At 36.7% G+C, this 10670-nt stretch overlaps 1 protein-coding gene and 1 pseudogene across 1 annotated transcript in view; both read left to right on the top strand.

The window, feature by feature from the left end:
• Positions 1-1864, top strand: part of LOC116853424 — a 2725-nt gene extending 861 nt beyond the window's left edge. The window contains exons 2-7 of the mRNA XM_032834501.1: positions 125-218; positions 303-509; positions 906-1041; positions 1183-1312; positions 1491-1683; positions 1778-1864. Coding sequence (XP_032690392.1) covers positions 1033-1041; positions 1183-1312; positions 1491-1683; positions 1778-1790 — 345 coding nt within the window. The 5' untranslated portion in view covers positions 125-218; positions 303-509; positions 906-1032 and the 3' untranslated portion in view covers positions 1791-1864. The remainder of the gene's footprint in view (positions 1-124; positions 219-302; positions 510-905; positions 1042-1182; positions 1313-1490; positions 1684-1777) is intronic.
• A 7880-nt stretch (positions 1865-9744) lies between these two features.
• LOC116853418 overlaps positions 9745-10670 on the top strand; it is a 7173-nt pseudogene continuing 6247 nt past the window's right edge.

A 10670-nucleotide genomic window follows, 5' to 3' on the forward strand; every position in this document is an offset into this window, starting at 1 on the left:
ATATATATATATATATATATATATATATATATATATATATATATATATATATATATACATATATGTTATATTTGTATAATCTTATTATACTATGTCTATATCATAAAATGTTTTTATGTTTTAGGTTAACTAAAATAGCAACTCTACAGCTAATTGAAGAATTAATAAATTATATGCCGATTCCAAAAAGAAGTACTGCAATTCCTCCATATTTACAAGTGAATAATGGATTATTTATTTTACTTATTATTTATTTTACTTATTTATTTTGTTTTATGTTTTTCTAATTGTTATAATTGCAGATATTTGCAACACTTCATTTTCTTGCATCTGGTTCCTACCAACAAAAAGTAGGACAAGATTTTTTATCATGCATGAGCCAAACATCAATCTCTGTTTCCATTCATGTTACAATAGAAGCATTAAATAGAATTATAGGACAATGGATTCAATTTCCAGTATCACAGAGAAAAAAACAAGAAATTAAACAAAAATAAATATATTACATAGTAAGAGGGAGCATATATAGAATAAATCATTAGAAAGAGAATATCTAAATAACTGTTCTTAAATTTAAAATCCAGTGGAATTCACTTATCCAAAATTGTAAATCTTCAGAAAAAAATATGGAATCAGCAAAAAGATAGTGTATGCAATTCTAAAGAGAATTAATAAACATATTTAATGCAAATGATATTAAATTTGAAAGTAGAATAAAATATGCAAGAGAAAAGTTTTACTCCTTAAGAAAATCATTACATTCATTTCTTAAACAGTAACATTTTTTCTTAAACATTTTAGATTATCTTCAAATACAACAAAGATATTTTTGTGTTATGTTTCTCATGATTTATCCTATAAAACTGATATAATAGATTTTTATAATCTTTTAAATTAAACCTTAGATTTTTTGAAAAAACTGGATTTCCTGGAGTGATTGGCGCTATTGACGGTAGTCGCATAGCTATTTTTCCACCACAGAAGGAAAGAGAACATTTATTCATTAATAGAAAACTATATCATTCCCTAAATATGATGATTGTACGTAAAAAAAATATAATATTGTTTATAATAGAAAAATAAATAATATATGCAATTGAAATGTTACTCTATAATAATATTAAATTCCATTTGCTTTATAATTAAAAATAAAATCATTTATGCTTATATCTTGTTTATTAGGTTTCTTCCTACAGTAGTAAAATATTAGCAGTAAATGCACTACATGGGGGAAGCACACATGATTCTAGAGTCTTCCGTTCTTCGAGTCTCTTTAATCATTTACAAAAGCAACAGGAAGCTGATGAAAGAGGTTCTTGGCTTATAGATAACATATCCATTGATATTATTCATTCATTCCTTGATATCCATTGATATTATTCATTCATTCCTTATTCTTAAATATTGATTATGATTTATAAAATAATTGTTTTCATTTTATTTTATTTTATTTATATAAAATATATTATGTGTTTTAATATGCTTTCTAGGAGATGCTGCGTATCCACTCAAGCCATTTCTTTTAAAACCATTTATGAATGCTCCTGCAGGATCACCGGAAGCTAAATATACAGAACATATAGTTAAAGCACGGTCTGCAGTAGAAAAGTATTGGGATTTTAAAAGGACGATGGCGATGTTTGAGAAAAGAAAGAGCATTGCATTATCAGCCAGAATTTGCAGGTATTAAACGTATTTTTAGATTATAAGAAAAATAATACAATATCACAATATATTTACATTAAGATGTTTACATCATAACGCTTATTTCTTTCAGCGTATATTATTAATGCATGTTGTATTTTGCACAACGTTGCTATAAAATTTAACATTCCACCATATGAAATATATTTTGAAGAACTAGATTATGAGCCACCAATATGATATGATAATATTGACAATAATAATGCCGAACAAATAAGAAAAGAAATTGTTCGGTGGTATTTTGCAGAATAATTTTATTATGTTTAAAGTACATATATATCAGTAAATTGTTAATTTCCTTAATATATTAATTTATTAATCACATACCTTACATATTATTCAACGCCAACATTATAACGAACCAAATATTCATTTTTTCGGTATTCTTGAAAAAAATAATTTATTTTTAACAAATATTAGAAGTACATCTATATGAGTTTGTTTAAATTATTAAATAACAAAAAATAATTCTTGACAAATACAATTTATGCAATTTAACTTACTTATTTAACTCATACTTACTTATACACATTATAAAATAAAATATTGCGATATGATCATAGTGATAGATTACATATTTTATAAATATATAAAATCTTTTTTGAGGAGTAATGAGACTAGTTGCAGAAAAATTTATATTTTTTGCAGATTTTCATAGATTGATGTGGTTTTCTTCATGATAGTCTTCTTGATGAAATACACATGGAGAAAGCTGCAAATAAAAAGCTTTACGGAAAGATAGTTCCAGACAAAAAATAAATGTTTCCAATGATATATCCCTAGAAATTGATTATGTCACAGTGACACCACAGCAAAGTCATGGTAACATGCGAATATCTGCTTTGTCACAAGTATAATATCGCCATAATATTATTATGATATGAAATAATATTTCATATCATAATGATCTCATAGCAACATCACACTATGATTTCACTGTGATGTCACTATAACATAATCGATTTCTATGCTATAGAGGTACTCTGAAGCGATATATTGATTTTACATGCAAAATCTTTTTTATAACTAGCCTCATTATTTACAAAATAGAGCACGTCTAAAATAAAAAGAATGTATCTATAACATCCTGGTTGGTTGTGACTTCAACGTTTTTTAGAAACAACAATGAACGAAAATTTTCTTCTTAGCAATGAACAGCTTAAACGAAATGCTTGTTGAAAATGCTTAAACGAAATTGCAGTCTTGAATAAGATCAACTGAATAATAATACGTGCAATGTTTATCACGATATAAATAATATAACGTTAATTGTTTTAAAATTCTTTTTCTAGATATTGCCCAACTAATTCTTCTCGCAAAGATGATAATAAGCCATTAATATTTTGTATTTTTTGCAAGATTTCCTTATTAACGGTTAATTGCTCCTTCATTATTTCTAATTTTTTTTCTTTTAATTTCAATATTTTTATTTTAATGGTCTCGGATGTGGAAGATTTCTTTTCTAATAAATTAATTGCAGTTGCCATAAGTCGTGGTTTTTTTACACCTAAATAATGTATAAAGAGTTAATTATAAAATATTAGTATTAAATGTTATAATATATTTAACGTACCTTCTGAATATTTTGCAGTTATGTGTTCCTGTGTATTGCCCGAAAAACTTGCTATCTCATCTTGTTCCTATAAATTAAAGCAATTACTAGAAATAGTATTAAAAATCTATAATATGATCATTAAAAAAATATTATACTTAGCATATCTATAAATAACATATCTAATAATGTTTTATACATACCGAAATATTTTCTTTATTTTCAATTGTGCATATATCCTCTGTGTTTCTTAATGATGAATCAAAATATTTCTCTCTTCCTGTATTTGATTGGATACTTTGAGACAATTGTCTTTTCTGTTTCATACAAGATTGTAATAAAATGGAACCTATTGAATCCTAATAAGTAGAAAAAATTTATTTCATATATTAATTAATATTTCTAACATAAAACAATACTGTGTGTGTGTACGCGCGCGCGTGTGTGTGTGTCATTGTAGGAATTTTTCATTTATATATTCTAACTTTTTTATTAGTTTCAAATTGTGCATGTTTCTCGTGTAGATCAAGAGATCGCGTTCTATATGAATCCATCTTCGAAACTTCATTTAAAACATTTTCTGTTTCATTCAAGAAATTTTGCGTTTTGTCTACTTCGCTATTATATGACAAAGCAGCAGTTTTTTCATTATTAGAACTTAACATTATATCTTCAATTGCACCTTCAGGTATTCCTACAAAGCCACTGGCATTTGGTGTCAAAAATTCTATTAAAGATGTTTCTACAGCACTTAAATGTAAATGTTTCGGTGAACCACCACCAGTGCCCATCATATAAGTTTTATGCTTTGCAACTTTTTTTAAGGTATTACACTTCCAATCTCTTCATGTCTAAAGAAACAGAAAAAGAAAGTAATAAATATCTTAATAGCACAATTTATTGACGATACATTAGTTCAATATGGTTATATTGACTTATATTGGATGAACATTGCTCATTATGATACCAGCCAGACAGCCAAATCTGCAGAAGTAGATTTTTTGTAGTATTTGCTATAGATTTTGTCAACAACTTATTAGCAGAAATATAACAGGATTTGTTGGCATAACATAATAGATCTATCTACGACAGATTAATCTATTATTATGCTCTGCTAGGAAATTATTAAGTATTAAGGTACTTAATGTGAGCAATACAAATATAAATACAAATATACATACAAATTTAACATAGTAAAAAAAATAAGAAGCAATAAATTTAGCTTGTAATTTTATGTCTATATTATAAATACCTCCATTATAAAAAATATTATACAATATAAAAATTACCTTAGCCCATTCTTTAACAGATTTGTGTGGTCCACATGCCGCAGTATTTAATATTATAGATAATTTCTCCCAAAGTTCATCCTGTATATATTTAAACAATATATATATATATATATACACGCGAGCCACGCTCGCCTTTACGTCCGCTTAGGACTTAGTCGCTGCCAGAGACGCAGCATCTTCACGCGAGCCACGCTCGCCTTTACGTCCGCTCCGGACTTAGCTGCTGCCAGGGACGCAGCATATACACGCGAACCACGTTCGCTTTTTCCCCGCTACTGAAGCCATATATATACTTGTATATATTAAAAAATAAAATAACTTATGTGAAGAAAGCATATTTATAGGGAAAGCATATTTATAGAGAAACATTATTTATAAATAAATAATTACCACATAGGAAAAATAATTTACTTTTATATTTATTTATAAGCAACATATAATAATACTTACAATTTTTCGTTTATTTTCGCTATTGTATCGTCGTAGACGTCCTCGACCAAAATCAGGATGATTTTTCATAAAACAAATTAATATTTCCTTTTATTTTTCTGTTACGTTCATCTTTTTCACTGTGATTGAATTTCTTGCTATTTTTATATAATTTCGTATCAATAAGGGTTGTTTCTTTTGCGCTTTGTATACATATGTGTTCTAAGTTTATTCTTTATTCGTATGCGTAATATTTCATTTTTTACTCCCGTGAGTATAGGGATATCGCATTTTCACTTTGAACATAACCAATCGCGCGTATTTTTTCATGTAAGATGAAAATGCGAGAAGTGAAGACATTCGACAGAGATACACAATTGACCCCCAGGTCAATCGAAGCGGCGGCCCTGCGGTGATGCACCGCTTCCCAGCGCCTCCGCGCTAGGAGAAGTCCCTCTTGTCGGAGGAGTAATGAGAATCGTAACGTCGCGCGGGCGACGTAGACTTAGGCGCGAGGGTAACTCGCGCATGTAGTCGCGTATGCGGCGAGTATGGCTTCAGTAGCGGGGAAGAAGCGAACGTGGTTTGCGTGTATATGCTGCGTCCCTGGCAGCAGTTAAGTCCGGAGCGGACGTAAAGGCGAGCGTGGCTCGCGTGGAGATGCTGCGTCTCTGGTAGCGGCTAAGTCCTAAGTGGACGTAAAGGCGAGCGTGGCTCGCGTGTATAGGCTGCGTCCTTGGCAGCAGAGTTACTGAGTACAACGACGACTCGCGCGGAGTCGTGAGCTCGACCGTAATAAGTTCTGTCGGCGTTAATACCCGGTATATGCAATATGAAAGAAGTCACGAAGAGAGACGTCCACCGCGGTGAAAGCGTCAAGGTAATCTGAAGCGATCGCGCGAAGCCTTCTCTCAATCCTCGATCGTATTGAGAAGGTGGAGATCCGTGGAGTTACCATACACTTCGTAACACAAACGCCAACGTGTCCTCGGACACTCTAGAGGCGATAGCCCAAGGTGTAATCGCACTCTAAAGGGCTGCGAAGACCTAAACCCGAATGCCAGCGTGTCGGTGACACTCTGAAGGCAGCGATGTTCAGTGCAGATATGCACACGTATACCTCTGGCGAGGCAGGTGCCCAACGTGCTTACGCACTCAAGAAGGCGATATGAAGCTAACTAGAGTACAAAAGAATACTTCAGCGAGGCAGTGACCAGATGCAATAACGCAATCAGAAGGCTTAGAGTCGTCGCCCGCTGCGTCTTATATAGGCGCCGCACCAAAATTTAATTGCGAGCGGTAGTCGCCCGCGCGCGGAACGCGCCTGGCGCACGGCCGTCCGCCGCCCGCTATCCGTGCGGACGACAGCTCCCGTACGAAACAGACTCTGTACGCGAGTTCTTCTCTCTACGCGAGATAGTACACAAATTTAATACAGACATAAATGATGTTGCAATATGATGCAATGATGTCCTTCGCAATATTTCGGTCGAATCTATAGTCAACTTAGCTTTTTTGCCGAACGGACAAAGTTCTCGTTTAAAATTTTTAGCTATGATCTGTGCAAGTATTGTGCTATGTTATGGTAAAAGACATTCGTTCCTTACGCTATAACGTCATATTGTAATTTTTCTACATCTTTATATATGTTTAAGGTGTTGCACTTACATACAGGTCAGTACGACAGGTTGCCTCGTCGGCAAGCGCGCTTTCTTTCCTATGAAAATTACTGCGTTTAAATGCGCGAGTAACAATTTCGCTAAGGTCTACTATGACACGTTACGCATGCCTGCCGACAAGGCAACCCGTCGTATTGACCTGTTTATAAGTGCAATACCCTGGACATGTATCTACGTGGTGAAATCTGTCAAATTAAAATCAGTTTTGCTAGATATTTGCTGTAAATTTCGTTGACAATATCTGCCAACACGTAATAAGATCCGTTGAGTCATGATGGTGAATTTAGAGTCTGTCCAGCTTCTGTTTGCGATCTGTTGTTAGGCTCTGTACGCGAATTCTTCCGATAGTACACGAATTTAATGCAGACATAGATGATATTGGGCCTGTCGCGATATTCCAATCGAATATGTAGTCAACTTATCTTCTTTTCTCCGAACGGACAAATTTCTCGCTTGAAATTTTTTGCTATGATTTGTGCAAGTTATGCTATGTTATCATAAGAGACATACGTTCCTTACGCTAACTTAAAGAAGGCTAGTGAAGGATCACGCGCGATACAGTAAACGAGTTCTGTAAAGGTAAAACTTGAATCTACATCCGCCGCTTGCTAATCGGTCACTAGCGAGAAGTGGAATAACGTTGCAAGCAGTTTACATATGTTATTTCGCTTTTTTATTCAATTTCGTTTCACAAGCGTTGTTCAATTTATTATCAGAATATATCTTTCTTTTTTTTTGATAAGTGCAGAACGCAAAGAGCATATTGTAGATTAGGCTTAAGTATTTATTGGTGCGTGTAAAATAGTTTCTTATGAACAGTTTCTTATGTTTCTTCATAAACACATAGCAATATACTTTTTTTACAAAATAACAAAGGTAGAAAAAATACTTGCTCATAATTTGTTTATTTGCTCACTTGTTCATTTGCTTATTGGTCTATTTTGTCTATTTGTCTGCAACGGTCTATCTTCTTTATACGATTGTTCATTCGTATGATCATTATGCACCATTGTGCACATTGTGACGTGACGATTTTTGTTATCGTCCGTCACTCGGAAAGTCGTGAGGAAGCCGAAAGCGGGCTTCCCGGCTGCAGGTAGATGTCGCGTCTTAACGGTAAGGCGAATAGGACGCGAGCCTGCGTGGCCCGAATATTTTGTGTATAGGATAAGAGTGCGGGTGTCGAGAGGTCGGGTCAGGAGGAAGAGGACTTCAGGGAGGATTCGCTGCCGCCGAGGGAGAAAGAAGTCAGGCTCAGGAGCATCGGACGGACCAAAAATCTCAGGTGAATCGCTTCCTTATTATTGTATTAGTAAGTAAGGACTGACAGGTGAATCCGTTCTAAGGAGGCCTGTTTTAGCCGAATACCCCTGCTAACGAGGAGAACGGGGAGAGAGAGAGAGAGAGCTGCCGAGGTGGATCAGTCCTGAGCTGCCGCAAGGGAGCCGCTGGGACGGAGTCGACGGACACCGCGGACGAGCGGAGGACAGCTGCTATCAGGACGAGTCCGACAAGCACGTCCTCCGCGACCCGGAGCGTCCTCCGAGCCAGGCGAAGACGCTGCGAGGGTCGAAGACTGAAGAAACAACGGCTGCCGATACGACGAAGCTCCAAGGTCGGAGAGGCCGACCGGCCAGAAAGATCTAGCTGGTAAACAACGGCTAACGCAAAACAACGGCCGAATAACGGGGATTCAATCCTGTAAATCGGCCAATCAACGGCCGATAGCTGTCGGAGAGAGCAATTCAAACCTGGGATAAAACGAGGTCCCAACGATCGCTCGGGAGCTTTTTCCTGTGAGCCGTGCCTAGCGAGTGTGAAGGACGTGCCATCCATAGAGCTGACGACTAAAGACGACCTGACCTCCGCATCTGTAAGGCCGCTACCGCACGCGCGGAACTATTGTGTGAACCCAGAGTGGACCGCCGCTGCTCGTTGCCGACTGCCCCGCTCCGCCTTTTGGTGAGTCCGTTCCAAGGAGAACGCACTGCAGATTTTTAGTGATTAGTGTCGCGGAGCGGTGCGGCGTCGGGGAACTGGGGCTCGGCCGTCCACCCTGGGCGAGGGCCAGGGTTCGCGTTCCTCTCGCGAAAGGAGGAGCTCCGCGCATAGTGTAAAACCCGACTGGCGAGCTGTCGATTATCCGTCGTGCGCGAGAGATCGAGCGAACACACCGCCGAAAGCCTACGTGGCTGTCGTGACCTTCGTGGTCACGACTCGAACATCGAAGCTGCCGAGGACCAGCATCGCGACCGCGAGCAAGGATATTTATATTGTGTTAGTAAGAATCGCTGCCGAATTACCGAATTACGCGAGTTGTTGTCGTGTGAACGCGGGCAAAACATCCCGTCATTGTAATTAGCTACCGTCGAATAAAATTCGAATAGAGAACATCCGCCTTCATTATTTCAGTACCCGCCAACTACTAATCCTTCCGACATCGCGCGAACCAGCCCCTCTACCGAGAGCAGGGCTGAGCTGCCGGACGTGCGAGCGAGCCGTTCGGACGGAGGGCTGGTTGTCCTCGTCGGCGAGACCACCGCTTAGAGTAATAATTAGTGTTGATACTTTCTTTAGTGGGTACGGACCGCTGTACCTGGCGCCCATCTAGAGCTTTCTTTTGTTCGTGTGAGCTGTCGGGTCTCGCTGGATCTGCCGAACGGTCGCCGAGGCGCGAAGAGTACAACATTCATTTTTGTCGCTGCACTCGATTAGTGAAACCGGCTGCACGAGCCGCGAGTGTAGCGTTACAACATGCATCATTAAACCATGTTTATACAATATGTTGTAACCACGTTTTATACAACATATGCAAATGGGACATATCTCACATGTCCCATTTGTAATTATATAAAATGTAGTCACAAGTATTTGATGGTATACATAAAAACAATAATACATTTTCTTCATAAACAGTATCTTCATTACACAATGTTATTTCTTCCTACAAGATGAAAAGTGTTGAAGGTGCATTCATTTCATTCTACTTGTCTGCAACAGTCTGTCTTCTTTTATACGATTGTTACTATACACGTTTGTGTTGTATTTATGAATTATTTATCGATACTTTTGTTTTTCAGTAGGTGACATGACTCCAAAATTCGATCATGAGGGGAGTTTTCAATCGCGCAGTCAAGGTAGCACAAGTAGCGACGTGAACCGCCACGAACAAAAAGACACCAGAGACATGGCAAAAGGAAGAGCTCTAGCAAAAAAAAGAAGAAACGTTTGCGTGACAAGTCCATGGAGAATGTGCCGACCGTTGCATCCTCCGTTGTTAAATCTTTGATAGAATACTCTGATCTGAGTAGCGGAAATCTGTCCAAGCCGGAACCCGGCGAGATACAATCGGAGGATAGCCGCAGCAATAGTTACATGGACGGTGAAATATCTGACAAGTAATACTACCCAAATGTAAATCACCGATTTTGATAATTTTTGAATATGTTGTAGTAGACGTAAAAATAAGACATACGTATTTTTTTTTATCGGCGGAAAACCATATTTACACCCCTTTGGATTTATGGGTATCGATTTAATTGTTTTGTATGTATGGATTTAGTATTTTCGGCCCGAACCAAATAAAATAGTTGCATCATCAAGAGATATGAAAAATGAAAAATTTTCGACTCGGTTCGATCATTTTTAAGGGGTAAACCACCCCCTGTATTTGAAACAAAAATTTAAAAAAATGCCCAGATAATTGCAAATTTTATTCAAAAATTTTGAAAAAAATATATGTTACACTCGCATCCAAAACAAAAGTGAGACTGTTTGAGGATTTAAGGGTGACCACCCTTTTATCGAATTTCTTACGTAACATTTAAATTTATCCCGAAATAATGGTAAACAGTTTCATTTATCGTCAAATTAATTAATATTAACAAATTAGACTGATCAACCCTTCAATTCTATAAGGGGGTGAGGGAAAACCTACCCTTAATAAGAGTAAGAAACCAGGATCGTGGCCCTTAGCATTACCCAGGATCACGACGGGGACGTGGCCGCGTGGAT

Source organism: Odontomachus brunneus, unplaced genomic scaffold (genome assembly GCF_010583005.1).
Source record: "Odontomachus brunneus isolate Ranch 3 - 2012 unplaced genomic scaffold, Obru_v1 Obru_scaffold_319, whole genome shotgun sequence".
Classification (NCBI taxonomy): domain Eukaryota; kingdom Metazoa; phylum Arthropoda; class Insecta; order Hymenoptera; family Formicidae; genus Odontomachus; species Odontomachus brunneus.